The following is a 20,759-nucleotide window of genomic DNA, read 5'->3' as shown; positions in this document are numbered from 1 at the left end:
TTCAGAAATTGTCTATTAAATGTTCCGTTTTCATTATCCTTGCTTGGACACAAACTTTCCTATTACATTTACCAACTAACTGTGTTTTTGTAGAATTTAAACTCTGCTTGTTTCTTTACCTATTTTATCAATTTTTTTTTTCAAATCCTGAAATCAGTATGTTCTATACATGTTCTCATGTATTTTTATTTTAGGTTGAGAAGTGTCAGATTTTTTTTTTCCATCTTGATTGCTAAACCTGTTTTATTACCATAACTATGTACAAATACAAGCCTGAGATACTGTGTGGTAATGGCCACTAAATGGCTATATGCTCTTCTCAAAAGCCTTTACAGATTAACTCCATTACCCTGCTACCATGCCTTTCTGTGTTCCTAAGTTCTCTCACATTAAGTTGAACTTGTTAACGTAGTTTTGTGTGAAAGTTCTTAATGATAACACCTAACTTTGATTTAGCACTTTTCCTTTTCAAAATATTCTTACATTTGCAATTTATTTACTCCTCATTGTTCTGTTTGGTAGGTAAGACAAAATTTTATTATTTAATGCTACATATAAATGTTGACCCAATGAGGTTAAACAATCCCTTTAAATTGACATGGCTACATTAACAGAATCTGGATTAGAACCCTCCATAGCTTGGAGTCTTTCCACTAGATTTGTTAAAGAACTAATTGGTTATTTAGGGCTGGGATTCTCAGAAGTTAGTGAAGAAGTTCACTGCATTTTATTAGTACACATATCCCATTGCTTTATCAGAAGAGACCCTTCACAATGGTTCCTGAACCATAACACACAGGAGGCAAAATGTTCTAGAACCTTAACTACAATAGAATGTCATGTTCCTTGGTCAAGCTGGACAATGGCTTTCTAATGTGAAGGAACATGACCTTCTCTTTGTTTCCATCTCTCCCTGTCTCTAGCATAAAGGCAAGTCCACAATATGTGCTCATTAATGCTTTCTATAACTACTTGAACATGTTATCACTTAGTGCCTGAAATGCCACCTGACATTAACCTGTCCCTCATCCAGCCCTCTACACTGCAGCATTCCTGAAGTGCAGCTCAAATGTCAGTCTCCCCTTTAAAAGCCTTCATCCTTTCTCACAGAGGAGTTCTGCTACACTGACTGCTCTATGCAGAGAAGAATGGCATCTTTCTATTGTCTAGTACAGTGGTTGGCAAACCGCGGCTTATGAGCTACATGTGGCTCTTTGGCTCCTTGAGTGTGGCTCTTCCACTAAATACCACGTGCAGTCGTGCACATATAGTGCAATTAGAACTTTGTGGCCCATGTGCAGAAGTTGGTTTTCGGCTCTCAAAAGAAATTTCAATTGTTGTATTGTTGATATTTGGCTCTGTTGACTAATGAGTTTGCCGACCACTGGTCTAATACAAGGATGGACACAGGTGATAGAGCTCAAAATGTGTGTTAACTAAATGAATGAATGAGCCATGATTAGCATCAAGGCCTACATGTCCTTTTAGCTTCCCTTCTTATTTATTTCCTTCTCAAACAAACTGATAAAAGTTACTTGACCATTCAAGAACTCAATTTTCATATGGTCAGCATGGCTCAACCTATGAACCAGGAGATCATGGTTCGATTCCTGGTCAGGGCACATGACTAGACTGCAAGCTCAATCCCCAGTGTGGGGCATGCAGGGGGCAGCCAATCAATGATTTTTCTCTCACCATTGATGTTTCTATATTTCTTTCCCTCTCCCTTCCACTTTGAAAGCAAGAAAAATATATTTACAAAATAAACAAAGACCCAATTCCCTCATTGTAAAATGGAGGTAATAATACACTCAAAGACTTGCCCTGAGGTTTATACAAGATAATTAGCCAGTAAAGAGCTTGAAGTGGTTCTTGACACTCCCTAGAACCTCAACAAATAAAACATCCCCTTTCCCTGGCACATAAAGGACACTAAATAGATACTTGTGGAATGGTGGTGTACCACATTCTATCTTGTAGTATAGTAATTTATATATTGATATATTTGTATATATCACCTGTCTGAGTTATAGTCTCCTTGAGGATGAATATTTTATCTTGATTTTGTTCCTCTTCTTTGTAGTTCTTAAGTTAGGTGGGCAATACATGTTTATTAAAAAAATATCCATGCAACTGTTCAGTTGTGTATTAGAATAAAGAAAAGAGTTAAATGAGCATCATGTATCTTGGAGGATCTTTCTTTTGATATGATGGAGATTCTTGAAAAAATCCTTTCTACATGGACTCCTGGAGTTTGCCCCAGGATTGAGATCCAGTCATGCACACACTAACCTGTGTGATGACAGCACCTTTATGGCTGTCTTTCTTTTTTCATTCGAACTTCCTAAATTTTCCTATCTGAGATCACCACTTAAACTCCTCATGCTTGAATTCTTCTCCCAGGATAGTCTTCAGGGGGAACCCAAACAAATCCAACTGCAATGTTATAAGTTTTTATTCATTTTCTATGTGTTAATGTAGAGTGGTAGGTGAGAAGGTTAATTCTGTCAATCGTCTTTAGTTAAGACTTCCTCTTCAAATAATGCTATTTTTACTCTATAAATAATTTTGCTTTTGCAACTGGAGTCCTACAGATTACAATGGTTTAGAATTAAGGCAGAGCTCCTAAAATATCTATAATGAATTAATGTAATAATTGATCATTATCAGCTTCCTGGCATTATTTCACCCATTGCCATGGCACATTTATCAGCATTCCTGTTAAGTGCTAGGATTGGACAGTCCACCTGTTCATTGCTTGTTTTCTATGAACTTGATTCTTTCTGTATTTCATCTGTTTTCCTACCAGTTATTTGCTAAAAAATAAAACGCTCACAAAACTGGATTCCAGGTATGCAGATGTTGGGAGGCCAAATGGCTGTGGCTTTGTGGCCTTTCTCCAGCACAGTGCAATCTGCAAGCCATTCCTTTTATCTAAGCCATAGCCCCACCTGACTCTTGGAAGGGGAAAAAGTATAATAGCCAGAGATTATTAATGCTATGCTCTTATGGGAGGTTACAGCTAGGGAAAACATAGCCGTTATCTGCTTTGTCCACTAGCTCTCACACAAAGGGCAAGGCATCTCAGGAAGGTATACTCTGATGCCATAAAGCAGCTGTCACCAAACTCAGCATACTGGGGTTGGTTAGGCTACCAAGTTCACTTCCCCACCTCTTGGAACTGGCATTTGACTTTATCTTTTACTATTTATATTTTTCCCAGTTGGTTGTTTTATGAAAGAGGCCATTTTGGCTGTGAATGGACATGGTTGTGACATTGAAATGAGTGAAGAAAAAGGCTAGAGAAATAAAAACAAACAAGACTTCTGGGCCAGGCATTTGCATCTCCTCAGATCAATTCTTGCTTTTTGGAAAAGGAGGAAATGCAATCAAGGAGGGAAAGTGAAGGGAGTTACCAAGTCAACTAATGATCAATGGACTCATAATAGCTATGGTGGGAAAAAAATTTTTTTCTTCATTTTAGCTGATCTCTCATACTTCAGAAAAATCTCTGAACATATGAAACACAGAGTTAAGAGTAGCTTGAAATATAGTCACAGATAATAATATCATTCTTCTGTGACCTTCTGCAGAAGCTACAAAGTCAATAGGTGGATTTTAAGTCAGATCTTAATCAATAAAATACTTGAGTGGCTTTTCAGCAGCTTTCTTAGTGTAGTAACTCAATTAATGCATGAAGAGAATTGCCTACCTCCTACAGTTTTCATCTGTTTTGTCTATTAGGAAGACAATTTATTGAATTTACTAGTAAGTTTACTTTGTTCATTCATTTTAGTTCTTTTACTTTTTGCAGGGAATCTATTTATAACTATTTAAATGGATGCTACCTTAATTGTGAGGCAGACCTTTGAACCAGTCAATATTTCCTCCAGATGAGTGGTTTTTAAGCTGTGCATCCTGGGGTTGTGGCAGAAGTTCCTGCAGAGATTGGGGTGGGGCAGGAGAGGAGACAGGAGCAAGGCAGCCATCAGCAGCTACAGTCCAAACTCCCTGTATTCAACTAATAGAGTGTTCCTAAAGGTATTTCCTACACATTAGCCTTTCTTGTTAGACTTTGTTGGAAGAAACAAACACAAATAAAAGGATGCGATGTCGAGGACAAATCTGAAAACTACTGCTATGGATGTCAACTTCTATCTTCTAAATATTTGGCCTCGCATCTCTTCTCAGCAAGTCTTGGTGGAGGGACCCATGCAGCAGTCTGGAGTAGTGGGGAGGACTGTACACTGGGACATGGAAAATGTGGCCTAATCTTAACCTCTTCTGTGATATGACTTGGGGCGAAATAGCTAAGACCCTTATGGACTGGTGATCCCATGATTTGAGGCCACTGGCCAGGGATGCACAAGGGCCAACAAGGCAGTTATATGATAGGTCAGAAGAGATGAGCTATAGGCATTTGTTTTTTACATTTGTTCTCTCAATGCTCAGCTTCTGGGACCTGACCTATCTTTCACTTTTGATTTTGTTAGTGCCATTTATGAAAGTACTTATTTTTGTTTGGTTTCTTCTAAAAGTAGGATTTGAGACAAAAATTTGAGAAAACATAATTTATTTCAGAGGTTACTCTAAAAAAGGAAAGGAAAGGAAAGGAAAGGAAAGGAAAGGAAAGGAAAGGAAAGGAAAAAAAGGAAAGAAAGGAAAGGAAGGAAAGGAAAAAAGGAAAGGAAGGAAAAAGGAAAGGAACAAAAAGGGAAAGGCAAGGGAGGAAAAGCGAAAGGGAAAGGAAAGGAAGGGAAAGGAAGGGAAAGGGAAAGGAAAGGAAGAGGAAAGGACGGTGGAGGGGCAAAGGAGAAGGAAAGGACAGAAAGAAAATAAAGGGAGGGGAAGAAAGGAAAGGAAAGGGGAAGAAAGGAAAGGAAAAGGGAAGGAAAAAAAAAGGAAGAAAAGGAAAAAAGGAAGAAATGAAAAGGAAAAAAAGAAACAAGGATAAAGGAAAAGGAAAAGGAAAAAAAAAAGGAAAAAAAAAGGAACGGAAAAAAGGAAGGACAGGGAAAAAAAGGGACAAAAAGAAAACTAAGGAAAGGGAAATGAAAACCACAAAAAAGGAAAGGGAAAGGAACAAAGGAGGAAAGGAAAAGGAAAAATAAAGAAAAAAAACAAAAAAAAAAGAAAAAAAGAAAAAAGAAAAAAAAAAAAGGGAATAAGGAAAAAAAAGAAAAAAAAAGAAAGTAAAAAAACGGAAAGGAAGGGAAAAAGACAAAAGGACAGGAACAGGAAACGGCAAGGCAAGGAAAAAGGACGGAATAGGGACGGAAGAAGAGGAAGTTTTAGGAAGAAAAAAAAGGACAAAAAGGAAAGGAAAGGAAAGGAAAGGAACAGGAACGGAAAGGACAGGAAAAAGGAAAGAAAAAAGGAAAGGACGGACAGGAAAGAAGGAAAGGAACAGGAAAGGAAAGGAAAGGAAAGGAACGGAAAGGGAAAGGAAAGGGCAGGGAGAGGGAGGGAGAGGAGGAGGAGGAGCGGAAGGGAGAGGGACGGAAAGGAAAGGAAAGGAAAGGAAAGGAAAGGAAAGGAAAGGAAAGGAAAGGAAAGGAAAGGAAAGGAAAGGAAAGGAAAAGAAAAAGCTAATGAAAGTAACATGATCAATCAGGTTACAGTTATGGTCAACTAAGGCTAAATTGCCCTGAGGAACTCCAGGAGAAAGTGGAGAAAATGCATAAAAAATATCGCACACAAGGGGCAAGGAAGATGAGGTACTACTTCCTGAATGAAAAACACTCCTGGGACCATGGAGCCCTGGGCAGATGTAGGGTGTCTATGAGGGCCGAGAGAAGGTCCTGGAGAATTGCAGAGGTTGCTGTTAACCATGTTATAATAATGAGTGCCAAGTAATATGGGAAGAACACCCAGATCTACTAGTGTTGTTATCATCCCACTTTATAGAGGAGGAACCTAAATCTCAAGCAGGTCAAGTCACCTGCCTGACATTAACTGGCTTAACCATCGAAGGATGCCAGCATTTTTAAAAATTATGGATGCATAATAGACATTAATAAAAAGTCATTATTATTTATGATTTCTACTTAATGAAGAGAAATGGTGCTGAAAAAGTAATTATTTTTTTAAAATCTACTAGAAAAAAATAAGTGATAAAGTAAAGAGTAAGAATGTGTATGATCAATGTTCTGAATCTCACTTCTATACCAATTAATGGTTTGAAATTATTTGGTGTAAATGCCAATTATCACTTTTCATTAGTTCAGGTCGACCAAGGTGTAGTGGGCAACAATTAATATACACAATCTTCTTACCATAATCAACTTAGATAATTCTTACAAGAGATTTTTTTTAAGATGAAAAACACTAGGGGGTAGAACAGATTAAATAGGTTAAACGGTTTCTTAAGGTTAGGTGAACAGTAATGATGAATTACTGATTTCTGACCCAGTTTGAATTTCAGGGAATCCAACTGTTTATTTCCTACTGGTAGTCCATGTGGTTTAGGCAGTTAATTCCTCATCAGCTCTAGGGAGAGTCATGTGGCCTCTGTCCAATCATACATTCTTGAGAGAGAGATGTCCAATTATACATTCCATCTTTTGGTCCACAGCAATCCTAGCTCAGGAGTGGCCTTGGGTGACTTAAGCCAAACTCCAGGTTCCTGAGATTTCTGATGGAAATATCAGTCAAAATTCTTTTTTGCTTCAGGAGTAATTGCCCAAGAATTACAGCCAGTACCAATAAAATGACAAAAGATCATGCAAGACAATGCTTGATGACACCTTTGAGCCCTTGGATGTGGTCATGCCTGAAGTCATTAACACTTTGCCTATCTGCACCAGTAAATTCCTTCCTATGCTTCAGTTGGAGTTAGGCTTCTATCATTTTTCAATGGAAGGACTTTTCTCAAACATAGGTTGTGAGAATCCCAAGTCCAAGGCTCTTTCTAGATCACTCTAGGTCAGTGGTTCTCAACCTTTTAAATGCCGTGACCCTATAATACATTTCCTCATGTTGTGGTGACCCCCAACCATAAAATTATTTTTGTTGCTACTTCATAACTGTAATTTTGCTACTGTTATGAATTGTAATGTAAATATCTGTTTTTTTGATGGTCTTAGGTGACCCTGCTAATGGTTCTCAACCTGTGGGTCACAGGAAGTAGCAACGAAAATAATTTTATGATTGAGGGTCACCACAATACGAGGAATTGTATTAGAGGGTTGCGGCATTAAAAAGGTTGAGAACCACTGCTCTAGGTGCTTCTTTCTTTTGACAATAATGGTACAATATAGTTAATTGTATCAGGATTTTAAAAGAAAGCAATGATGAAAATTCAGAAGGGTTATTTATACTGATGCAATTATTATGACTTAAGTCTATTTGAAACAAAAGTGCTTGCTGTATCCAAAATTCTATTGGCTTTGCTGAAAATCAAATTGCTTTGCTATTATTAATACTGAGTTCATTTGAACTATTAAACTATTAACTTAGTGAGTATTGATCTAAAAGAGAATTACATAGTTCATTTTTATGATCTCATTGCAACAAAGTGGGGAAGCTTTTGTATGGCACACCTTATACAAATTTAAGAGGAAGGACTGATCAAAAAAGAAATGAAGCTTGAAACGTCTGCTAATATTGTATAATCTTCTATATTAACTCAACTGTTTAACAATACCCATAAACACCTGCTCTTCATAGGAAAATAAAAGTATGAACAGACTCAACGTTTTCTTTGGTTTGACAGTTTATTTGAGCAAAATTTGACCTTCATTTATAGATATTTCAGTTGAATCTAGACGTCGGCATTCCATTACCAAAGGCACAAATATAACTATTCTATTTTTCATGCTAAATTGACTCACCAGCTTTCTACTAAAGAGCCTAAATGATAAAAAGAAAAATAGCTGCTCAGGAGACAGCCTTTAAATTCTGACATTCAGGCCCTCTTGTTTAAAGAGGCATGTGTCATTGTGGATTCCTATGTTAAGCATACTTAGGTCTGCAGGGCAAACAACATGGCAAGGAGATATGTTTGCCAACTTCAGGCCACAGCATTTCTCAATGTGTGGTTTTAAATGAAAATAATAAACCAAACTTCTTTTGAGAGCAGTATCTTCTGCAACAAGATTTAAAACCTTCATTTTGTGGAACCCAAACATGTAAACATTTGGCCCCTTCCATGTCAAAGACTGCACAAAAATCTTCTGATTATTTATAACCAACATATACATCTCTGGATACTGAAATTCCAGTATGGAAATGTAGCTCACATGCTAATGGACACAGGTCCACAAAGCATCAAAGTGCACTATCTCTCCCCACTTCCATGCGACACAGCTGTTGTCTATAAATTTCTAATAGCATGAGTTATAAAATTAATTATAAGGTTTTAATTTATACTTAATAAATACTTTCATTTTTCATTTAGAGGACTAGTTCCAGAATAGGTACAATGGGTTGAAAACTTTAAAATCTACCTTTATGATAGCCATTCTTATTAATGACCATTCAGCTTGCTAAAGCTGTTTATTACTTATAAATTACCTGCATGTTAACATGCAATTTATTTCTTCTTAATAATTGGTTAATTGTACTTATTTTTCCTCCCTATGGAATATCTTGGCATTTGCAATAGCATTAGTGATGACACACCAATTCTCTCAGTGTAGATATCTCAATCCAGATGAGGATATTGGTAAACAAATAGCTGGCAATCCTTTTCAGGGACAATGATACTACAAATAATTAAAAATTCTTGGCAATGAAATCATCATGATCTTATTTTGGCAACTCATTTCTCCCAAATCAAAGACATAAACTTCTTAATAACTTCCAAGCAACTTAGAGCTGTCTTCCAAATATCACTTTTTAGACTAATTTTTTCTATAAATACTAACTTTTTACATAAGAAAATCAAAATTTTCTATTTTCCTGAGTGGACAAATTTGTCAATAGTGTAAACTAGAATAAGATAAAGGCCCAATCTTTTCAGGTTTAGAGATTTAGAAAAATCTGTGGATCACTTCTCAGAACATCTAAAAACCGACCCTAAAGGGCAACCTGTAAGACTGTGAATTTCCTGTCTGAGAAAGAAGCATTTAGTCACTGAGTAAATTTAAAATAAAACAAATGATTAAACATCTAAAAAAATGTCACATGAATATTTATCCTACAACAAAAATCACAGATCAAAGTAAAAAAAAAAAAAATCTACTCTGGATTGAACCACCAGTAACTTAAGACAGAAAGGAAAGCAGGCAAACAAATGTGTGACACAGTCACCATTAGAAAGCAGAACTTCCTTATGGTGAGGGACAAAGTGGACTGACCTTTTGTGGCGAGGCTAGTGTTGGGTTCATATTTCTCAATCAATACTTGGACTTGCTCTTGCTTTAAAGGTGGGTAAAGTATTTCATTTAGCCGGGGATCTCGCTGCTTAATGTTGATAAAATCCATCATCTGGTCAACAGTAAGGTATGGTCTGCTTTTGGCACCACTAAACACAATTAAAAACCATTAATTAGAATATTTTCCACCAAGTTGCATTCATATATTTGCATTTAGCTACAGAGAAACCAAATCCTGTCATTCCTGGTAAGAGCATGTTATCCTGAAATTCCTATCTTGCCCTAAAGACATCGTGCTGCTCCACCACAATTGCTGCATCTCCAAGGGCTACAAATAAGTTTTCCAATCACTGCCACTAAGTCCCAATGCCTTTGAACAATACCCAATGCATGACAAAATCCACAGTAGGAAAACATTGCATCTTGTGTGTAAAGAAAAACCACTGTAACTGATCACAGAGGTATGGGTTCTTTTTTTTATTTTTTATTATGACACTACATATTTTTAAATGTATCTTCATTACTGAAAGTATTAGAGATGTCCCCTTCTAGTCTGCACCTACTTCAAGCTCCAGGTCTTTACCACACTATTGTCTATGTCCATGGGTTATGCTTATATGCATATAAATTCTTTAGTTAATCTCTTCCCACCCACTCACCCTCATCTTCCCTCTGAGATCTGACAGTCTGTACTATGCTTCTACGTTTCTGGGTCTATTTTGTTCATCAAATTCCTATATCCCTGTATCACGCGTAATCATTTAAAGATGTAATAAAAAAGTAAGCAATATGTTTAAGCACATTTTTCTTTTCATTAAAGTTACATTTCAACAAGAGTCTATAACTCTTCTATATGGTGTGATTCAAACTTCACATTTTAATCCTGCTGACAGCCAAAAGTCAAGTTCAATGGTACAAATATTGCATATGTTCAATAAATATAGTTGATGGCAATGAACTTCAGTATGCGAGTATATTCAATGTCATTCTCAGCAGCACTGTTTGCCTGTCTTCCATATGAAGAAATCCTTATTGTATTTACCAATTTTGGATTGATTTTCTGTCATCACATAGATTTCAGTACATCAAAAGAGTAAATTGCTACTTCCCCACATTTGCCTTTGTGTTTTGGTTTCTTTCTTATTTTGTTTCATTTATTTAAAAAATTTAATGCCTTTATAATTTCCAACATATAATTTTCAGCTGGGAGGGTTCTTAGTGATCCACACTTGCCATTTCACTAATGCAGCTGAGAGGTAAGATGGCTAATTCCTAGTTCAGAGTTCTTTCTGCAACATGAATCTGCCTCAGCTAAACTGCTTCTGTTCTAGCCTAATCTTCAAACCACACAGAGCCCCCTGAGGTTACTAAAACAGCTACACCCAGCAACAAGTCATAGCAAACATCCTCTCATTAAAAGCCCTGGTGGCACGTCAGGGGCAGGAATATGTGATTGTCTCCAACAATTACCCAGAAACACTGCTATTAGACATAGAGCACAATAGATCCTCTCCCTCTATTGCTCAAATTCCTGCTCTAGCAGCCCCAGAACTACTGAAGCTGGGAAATAGTGGGTTAAAATGGATGTTCTTACAATTCAGAAAAGATGTTATCAATTTCAGGTCGAGGACAAAGATGGTTCAGGAATACTCTGTACATTTCTGGAGTGAAATCTTCTTGAGGTATTGAATCATTCTGGGAAATAAAACAATACTGTCAGTTAATGGTCTTTTTCTTTCCCTAGCTTCCTCCTTCCATGCTTTCCTCAATTTCTTCCCTCCCAACCTTCATTCCCTCCTTTCTTCCATGCATTCAGGTAAATATTCAGAAGACATTCATGAGCCCAGCTGTGCGGTCCATTTGAACACTGGCTTTGATGTGTCAAAAACCTATTCTCTCCTGTGTTTTCATTATAATTTAAGTGTAAGAGTTTTTTTTACTAAAGAGATGTAAAAGCAATTTCTTAAGTACATTTCTAAAGTGAAGTTAGACTTAGTAAGAAGTGGGTCTCTATAGCATATTTTTAAAGTTAGCTTTTTGTTTGTTTTTAATCTTTTTTTTATTGTGATAACATTTATACAACATAAAAAAATTGGCCATTTTAACCATTTCTAAGTGATCAGGGACATGAAGAACACTCATATTTGTTCAAAACCTGTAAAGAACTGATTTTGTGTCATTTTCCCCCAAATAATGTTCTTTCCAGTTTAAATAATCCAATAAATTGTAAAATCTAATATGAAATAAAAGGCTGATATGCAAATTGTCCTCTCGGAAGTTCAACCAGGAGAGCAGGAGTTTGATCATTCCCTATGATGTGCACTAACCTCCAGGGAGTGGCATGGAACATGGCTGGCAACCAGTGGTGGCAGGGTGCTGAGGGAGTGAGAAAAGGAGGAGGCAGGGAGGCAGGGAGGCCAGGCTTAGGGACCCCACCCTGCATGGATTTCATGCACCAGGACTCTAGTATTTTCATAAGACAGGGACCATTATTTCTCACTGGCTCCTCCTGGCCCTATTGTTTGGGAAGCAAGTCACTGACATAAAAAATCACTTCTCTGACTTATCTTTCTGTGTAGTTGGGCTGCCATGGAAACCGGAAGCCTATATTCAAGCCTTTGTTAACAGGAAGGATATTCTTTATGTCGTTTTCCTATTTCAGGTAAGTGTTTATATGAGTGTTTTTATTTTTCAAGCCCTTAAACCAAAGAAAACACCCTTCCTTTTACCATAGTCATAGGTTTTGAAATGTACTTTTATAAAAGTTTCTAAAAATTATTGTCTGAAATCGTACGTTCCTTGCTAACAGATAAGAAAACTTAGCTCACCACTTAGCTCACTCCCATATTTGTGGACTGAACAAATAAAAAAATATATTTTTTGTAATAAACCTATTTAAAGAGCACAAAAAAATCTGTTTTTAAAAACAGAATTTTCAGACAACCAAACATTATACACAGCAAGATGCATTATACCATTAAGCTTAAATACCTGGACACCGATTTTGAAATCATGAGCATAAGTGGCCAAATCCAAGAACAATGGGAAGTTTCTATGGATTGTTTTATTGGTGCTTTGCCACTCATAAAATGGTGACAAGTACAACCTGTAACCTGGTTTCCAAAGTCCCATTCTATTCACAAGATGGAAGAAACCCTTTGCCTAGAAGTTGTACATTTTCCATTGCCCCCTTTTGTGACTTAAGCACCCACATCTCCTTAAGTTGCTTTGTAGACAGCTGGAAATTATCCTCTTTATTTTACTTTTTGGCTGAGAGACACAGAGAAAATAAATATTTAAATATCAACGGTAGTAAAGAAATACTGAATAGCTCTGTTAGCTAACTCAAGCATTCAACTTTATTGGATTCTGTGAACTCCAAGTGTGTTCTCCCATTCTCTCTACTATTTAGTTACTATGTGGAGTTCACTCTTCTCCCCACCCCAGCCTCACCCAGCACACACATATATGGATTTTATCTAAGAACATCAATAATTATCTTCCTTCCCTTCCTGACCCCTTTTCTCCCTCCCTTCTTGTCTTAGTTAAAATATCTTCCTTTTGGAGCCTTTCTTTCCTCCCAGACAGGTTTTGCCTTCCATTCTGTGATACCATCACACCTTGCTTGTCTCATATTTCAACACTCATTTAACAGGATTCTGCTCCCAGCTGTACAATTCTATTACTTTCCAGCCTGTAGATCTACACAAGCTAGGGCCTGCATTTTGCTTGTTAACTGCTCTATCTCCAGTGTGTAACATACTGCAGGTGCACACTAAATACTTACTAAATGAATGAATGTAATTTATGAGAAAGGTAAAAGTTGATAGCAAGGACTTATGTGCTGTATGTTTCCCTTAGAATAGCAGATTTAACTAAAGTCATTTACATAAGATTTCAGACACATGACTCCATAGAACACTATGCTTTAGTAAACTCTAACCATTGTTTATTTACCAGCTGTGAATCAGATCTTCCTATAGAGGGGGACACATTCATTAAGATAATATGAATAAACACAATTTATTGTCATCACCAGTTGGATGTTAGAGCATAGAAAAAGGAAAACATTTCAATACAGCTGATTTTCCTTGTCTCATTTTTCTCTTGCCCAACTTGAGCAAGCCTTTGGAGTCAGTGGGTGAAAGTGAGAGAAAAAAATATTTTGTTAAAATGTGCATAATTGGGTCCTAGCTGGTTTGGCTCAGTGGATAGAGCATTGGACTACAGACTGAAGGGTCCTGGGTTCCATTCTGGTCAATGGCACATCCCTGGGTTGTGGGATGGATCCCCAGTAGGGGGCATGTAGGAGGCAGCCAATCAATCAATGATTCTCTCTCATCATTAATGTTTCTCTCTCTCTCTCCATCTTCCTTTCCTCTTTTAAATCAATAAAAATATATTTTAAATATGTATTATTGAAAGCTAAAGTGAAAGAGTATAGGGGAGTAATTTTGTAAGAAATAGTTATTTAACACTCAGAAAATGTTATTTGAAAATATGTTAATTTATTGTAGTAGACTCTAATAACTCAATAGTCCACATACAGATTTCATCTCAACAAAACAATGAATTATCTCTCAATAAATTCAGTGTTTTAACCTATTCATAATATGTTTTTTCAAATCTATAAATTAAAAGTTGAGTTAGCCATAATGTACATGAAATAATTATAAGTAAACTGCTTATAATCAATCTCTGAATGTTTTTTGTTAATTTTTTTATTTATTGATCTCAGAGAGAGAGAGAAAGACATGGACTTGATTTTCCATTTACTTAGGCATTCATTGCTTGATTGTGCCCTGACTGGGACCTTGGCTTATGGGGTAATCAACTGATCTACCTAGCCAGGGCTTTAATAAGGCTTTAAAATTTTTATGTTAGTTATTTTAAGAATCACAGCTACAGAAATGACTATATTTCTGATTTGTATTTAGGATGTGAGACATAGAAGAAAGGCAAATCTAACAGTTATCCTGAGAAAAATTATTTTTAACTTTATTCATAATATTCTTTAGTAAAATTTAAGGTATTCTTTTAATCCAGAAAACACTATTTTCCTCAATATTGCATATACTATATGTTTATAACTATAGTAAACTTTGTTATTTAAAACAAACACATGGGTTTACTCCTTATCTTCATCATTAAATGAAAATACATGTGCTAATGTTATGCCAAGACTAGAATATAACTACAGTAAACTTTATTATTTAAAAGAAGTACATAAATTTATTCCTTATCATCTTCATTCAAATGCAAACACATAAACCAATGGCCATATCAAGACTACCATACAATTCCAAATGACACTGAGCTGTTCTCAAGTTAATAAGATTTAAATCAAAGGTAATTTGGTGCAAGTAAATTATTTTCGGTGCTCAGGAAGTTTGTGGGTAAAGTGGTAATTTTCTGAATATGCAAAGGTCTTCAAAGGTTTTCCTGGAAAATGTGTTTGGATTATTAATAGAAGGACAGTAATTGCTTCGTCTCTTTTTAGCTGTAGAACTACTTTTTAACAATTAATGTAACTTGGACAAGCTACTGTAATCTCTAAAGGAGTACCCTCTCTAAAGGAATGTGTTATTCCAATGTATCACGTTGGCCAGGACACAAGTTCAAGTGCATTAATTATCCCTAACAATGTGCACAAAGATAATGTTTAAAAAATCTCAACAGGATATCCACTGTATTTCTGGTAATGTGCCTATTTACAGAACACAATTAAATCTAGTTGGAATGACTGCCGGCTATGAAACGAGGCTCCAGACATGCAGGACTATCTACCATTTATGTAACTTTTCTTCTGTGCAGTATTTAAAACACTTCTTGTTAGGATATCCCAAATCTTTTTGCTAATTAGCAGATACTTTCTAGAGACACTGTTCTGTGGACCTGAAATTACAACAAGGATTTAAAATATAGTCAGTTTGCAGAAACATTTATTTCTGAGCTCTGAAACTGTCTCTGCTTTTTAAAAATTTTAAAGCATTCTATTTCTACAACTCTTCCAAGTAAAGTGTACTTTACTAAGAATAATGGTCTTTCAAAACTTTATAATGGAAGCTGATCATATTTTTAAAAAATCCCCAATCTGTTTTCAGAAAACTGTCATAACATTTAATTTTCTAAAGGTAAATATGTTTTTCAATTTAAACATGACTCCTGTTATTTGAATCTCATTTTCTTTTTCAAATGTCTCCAGTTGACTTTGGTCTGAAAGCGTGAACCTATAATAGACATAGTGGATTTGTAAAAACTCAATTTATATTTATTGACCGAATTTTCAGAATCCAATTGTTTGGAAAACTGCAATTTACAGAGAATTGACTGATGGGTTTGACTTTCTGTGCAGTTTCATTTTCTACTCCTTTTCTTTAGCTAGATAGTTATAATAACAACTTATATTTTTTATCATTATATTTCACCAATGTTATCCAGTAAAAGTAAAATCGGGAGCAGTTACAGAGGAAAAACATTTGACGCCCATCTTTCTAAATTAATCTCTCCCACTTTCTTTTTGTGCTTAAATGCAGTTCTCAAACTGGCCAAGTCTTTCTGGCCTCAGGGCTTTGCGCACATTGTTTAATTTTTCTGGAATGAGCTTCCCTCATTCTCACTGGCAGCCCTCCACTCCTTTTGCTCCTAGAATTCCCCACAAATTACACGCCAGTCAAGGTGTTTGACTTGCATCCCCCAGACTCTCTGATCCTGGAACCCTGGTACTGCAATGTATTCATTACCCTATTGTCAGTGCTTGAGGGTACCCAGAAAGAGTTCAAAAAGTACTTAATTATCGACCTTAGCTATTTCTTTCTTACTCCAAGGTATCTCATGGAAGAGCCAGAATAAGCAAGTTTGATCATTTTATTTTGCTTATTAAAGTGAAGGTTAAAATGTGTGCGAGCTTCTGCACAGCTCTGCCCTAGTGTTGGAGCATTAGCATCTGTTTCCACCTGTAGCAGGAAACCGGTGGTGGAATGGCACTCTCTTTTTCTTGCTTTCTTCTACCTACCAAAGTCGTCATTAAACTTAAATTTTCTGAAAAGTGTTTCCAACAAGCACTGACCTGTGAATCTAATAATGGCACTCAACTCAGCTTGATGGCCCCTCCACTTCATTCTCTGCAACTTGAGCATTGCCAGTGGGTTTTAGAGGCTCACAGGCTCTCCCTACAGCATAAGGATTGTCCTTGGGAAAGTGCTTACTTGTTGCTTAGATACCAGGATAAAAATACTTTGTGACAGAAAAGAGAGTTCTGCGTATAGCACGAGAAAAAGAAAAGGTGCTCTACAATAGACCCATTTCTCTCAAATACAATGGTAACAAATCATTTTAGAGGCAGGCAGGTAGAAATGTACTGAAATGAAGGCCAATTCATTGAGTTTAGGTGAAGAACACATATTGAGTGCCTTGAATGTGTTGGGCATGAAAAAGAGCATATTACAACCTTGTCTTCTCATCTACCTTTCCACCTTCTGAGGAAAGTAGCAGTCTCCAAACTGCTTCCCTCTCAGCAAAAACTTTTTGAGCACAGCCCTGCAGAGCATGTAAGTGTGTTTCTTTACAAACATGTACTGCTGTACTAAATTGCTTAGTAACTTATCACTCTTAAAACTATAAATTTTTAAGAGTGAGATAAGATTAAGTTAATATTTCAAATACCTTCCTAATCAAAATCTATAATGATTAGCTAATATCTACAGGGACACCAAGAGAATTTTATTAGTGAGAAGTTTAAATTCTTGATAATTTTTATTTTTTACTGATAAAGAATAAAGTTCTTTCTAGATTAAAGTTAGAATAAGGGGAATGAAAGAAAATATAATTACAGGAACATCACATATTATAAATATTAACAAGTCCTATGATTTTCTTCTCTCTCTCTCTCTCTCTCTCTCTCTCTCTCTCTCTCTCTCTCTCTCTCTCTCTCTCTCTCTCATTAATTCTCACTGTCAAATAATTTTTCCATGGATTTTTGGAAAGAGTGGAAGGAAAGGAGGGGCGGAGTGAAGGAGTGAGAGAGAGAAACATTGATGTGGATTGCTTGTCTCCTACACCTGCCCTAACCAGGCTGGAAATCGAATTGAATCGAATCTGCCACCCAGGTATGAGCCATTGCCTGGAAACCAAACCCATGACCCTTTGTTTGGTGGGCCAATTCTCTAACCACTGTGAAACACAGCCAGAGCTCCTATAGTTTGATGTTTGGAAAGCATTTGGGGCAACCTATACTTTAGTAGGACTGCTCAAGCTATTTAGTAGTGCTAATTTTAGATAGGCAACATGCTCACCCTTGATGATGGAAGACTACAAGCCTCTAACGCAGTTTCAACTCGTTTCCGGTCTGCTGAAAACAAGCGGTATAAGCTGCAAAGTGAAAGCACAACAAAGGTGAGAGGTTTGTGATAGCCATATGGATCCCAGTACTTATAGGTGATGCCAACCGAAAACATTCCATTGAATCAACCTCTTTGGCATTCAGCTTTAAAGCATTAAAAACTTCCCACCATACCATGCATATGCACATTTGTTCTGAAAGATTGATGCATGTGCTTTTTATAATCAAAGTACCTAATATAAAATCAATATTTTGAGACAATGGTGATGACTCAATTGTCTCTAATAGTAAGCACTAAAATAAATGTCCTTCCTAACTTTGTATCCTTGCTGCTACCCCTTGCTCTAAAGGTATACATTGTTAATAGCTATAATAATAGAAGTGTAATATGCTAATTAGACCAGACATCTTTCTGGATGACCTTCTGGACAAAGCAATGGCAGAGGCAGAGGCCCTTGCCTGCTTTGGTGGTGGCGGTGTGGGCTGAGCCCTTTGCTCAAATTTCTTGCATCAGGCATCTAATCTATATATATAAAAGCCTAAGTGACTGACCAACTGGCTGGTAGCTATGATGTGCAATGACCACCAGGAGGCAGACACTCTGACCAGTAGTTATGATGCGCACTGACCACCAGGGGGCAGGGGCTCAACGCAGGAGCTGCCAAGCTGCAATGACTTGACAGCTATAGTTCTTGGGTGACACACCTGGAACCAGAGAGGAAGGAGCCCAATTCCAAGGTGCATCACCCAAGAACCACCCTCTCATAATCTGGGGCTCCTTGGGGGATGTCAGAGAGCCGGTTTCAGCTGGATCCCTGCAGGCCAGGCTGAGGGATCCCACAAATCCATGCACCAGGTCTCTAGTTATAATAATAATTAATGATTTAACTTTTACATTAACAGAAGCCCACTAGTACCTAGTAAGCCAATGGTTAAAGATGTATGGTTAAATATGGTCTGAAGATGTGCTTTTATTTTTATTTTTTTGTCAGTAATTTGGCTTTTAAAATATAACTTAAGTACCGCTATATTTAATACTAGAGGCCTGGTGCATGGATTCATGTACTGGTGAGGTCCCTTGGCCTGGCCTGCAGGGATTGGGCCAAAACTGGCTCTCTGAAAGATGGGTCCTGGATTGTGAGAGGCAGTTCTTGGGTAATGCATCCTGGAATCAGGCTCCCTCCTCTCTGGTTCGAGAACCTCTGCTGCCAAGTCACTGCAGCTCAGCAGCTCCTGCATTGAGTGTCTGCCCCCTGCTGGTCAGTGTGTGTCATAGCTACTGATGAGAGCATCTGCCCCCTATATAACACTTATATTGGATAGTTTTTATTTTTTATTGATAAAGAATAATGTTCTTTCTAGAATAGGGGTGTCAAACTCAATCAGAGAAGGGGCCAAAATCTAAAATCCAGCCTAAATCGCGGGCCGAATGGTTTACTGAACAGTCATAAACTGTCATTGTGATGGAAACGCAGCGGAGTGCAGTGATGACAGCGCGGTGTGGGCCACATTGCAAGGCCTGGCGGGACGTATTTGGCCCCCGGGCCTTGTGTTTTGACACATGTGTTCTAGAACATTGCTACTGGTTGGATGGTTGAATGGTTGTTTAGGCTTTTATATATATATCATAATTTGTATTTAATGATTCTATTGAAACATTAGAAAATCTAGTGCCTGGAGCCCAACAGTCCCACAGGATTATGATGGGGTTGAATTGTTATTGTCCCATTTAGATGGGGATTTCACTCCAGATTTTCTTCCGGATCCTGGCCTGCTTCATCTTTTCTTTTCTCACCTGGCTTCTGTTGACATTTGAGTTTGAAACCTCTGCTTTCAGGTTAGTGTCATTGTGGTATAAAAAGACACCATGGTCACCCAATTTCCATCCTAGAATAGTTCTTAATTATTAATCTCGGATACTCTTTTGGATTATCAGCAAGATTCTCCCCCGCCCACTCCATGCTTTCTTGCTTTGTGTTTCTTGAAAATGAGGCCACAGACAGGGGAAGCCATGGGACCCTCTGAGGATACCAGCTGCACTGCTGTGAACAGGCGTGTGAGGCAGGATGGGGTGACCATGCATTTCCATGCTCCCACTTGGGCCAGAGGAGAAACAAAACAGTCATGGCATGGACTCAACTCTTGGGGAAAAATTAAAAGGAAGAGTAGGAAATGCTCAGGAAGCTTACTTTTTGAGAGGAATGCGCCCTTCTGGAGTGACTTGCAGCTTAAGTTTAGTATAGCTGTTGGAGAAGCAGAAAAATAAGTGTTTACTTTTTAAATATATTTTATTGATTTTTTTTTTTTTTTTTTTTTTACAGAGAGGAAGAGAGAGGGATAGAGAGTTAGAAACATCGATGAGAGAGAAATATCGATCAGCTGCCTCTTGCACACCCCCTACTGGGGACATGCCTGCAACCAAGGTACATGCCCTTGACTGGAATCGAACCCAGGACCTTTCAGTCCACAAGCCGACGCTCTATCCACCGAGCCACACTGGTTTCGGCCAAGTGTTTATTTTTAAAAAATAAAAAAATATACATTGGAAAAAGGCTCATGAATATGCAGTTCACTAAATTTTCACAAGCTGTCCATGTCTTTGCAGTTGGCACTCAGGTCAAGAAATAGAATATTATCACGCTGTAGCATCCCAGCAGCCCCTCTCAAACCCCCTTCTGGAATCTCTTCCCCAGGGAACTGCAATCCTGACTCTAACCAACATAGACAAATCTTGCCTGTTTTGGTACTGTATGTAAATGAAATCACATTATTTTAAGTCTGGCTTCTTTCAATCAAAGTGGTTTTTAAGATTCATCCATGTTTTTGCTTATAGTTGGAAAGCATTAATTCTCATTGCTGTATAGTATTTCATTGTGTGAATATATCACCTGTATTTATCTCTTCAACTGTTTCTGGACATGTGGCTACAGAGATAAAGCAGCAGAATTTGGGAACACTAAGAAACTACACATGGTATGACCAGCAATCTCATATCTAGTAGGACTTGCAACAGAAATGCTCATAACATGTTCATGGTCTATAATGTCCATAGCAGCTGTCTGGAACAGACATTTGCAATAGGTAACAAATGATTAGCTAAA

At 37.3% G+C, this 20,759-nt stretch overlaps 1 protein-coding gene across 4 annotated transcripts in view; it reads right to left on the bottom strand.

The window, feature by feature from the left end:
• The window catches only part of PLCB1 (phospholipase C beta 1), a 603,902-nt gene that overhangs the window by 156,237 nt on the left and 426,906 nt on the right, over positions 1 to 20,759 (bottom strand). For all 4 annotated transcript variants that reach the window (XM_045574800.1, XM_036419878.2, XM_045574801.1 and 1 more), the window contains exons 6-9: positions 19,848 to 19,901; positions 17,612 to 17,687; positions 10,912 to 11,012; positions 9,300 to 9,466 (exon numbers count right to left, since the gene is read on the bottom strand). In XM_045574800.1, the coding sequence (XP_045430756.1) occupies positions 9,300 to 9,466; positions 10,912 to 11,012; positions 17,612 to 17,687; positions 19,848 to 19,901 (398 nt within the window). The remainder of the gene's footprint in view (positions 1 to 9,299; positions 9,467 to 10,911; positions 11,013 to 17,611; positions 17,688 to 19,847; positions 19,902 to 20,759) is intronic.

This window comes from Pipistrellus kuhlii, unplaced genomic scaffold, assembly GCF_014108245.1.
Source record: "Pipistrellus kuhlii isolate mPipKuh1 unplaced genomic scaffold, mPipKuh1.p scaffold_m20_p_6, whole genome shotgun sequence".
NCBI lineage: Eukaryota > Metazoa > Chordata > Mammalia > Chiroptera > Vespertilionidae > Pipistrellus > Pipistrellus kuhlii.
Note: the sequence above shows the minus strand (reverse complement) of the source record. Positions and strands in the feature narration are given on the sequence as shown.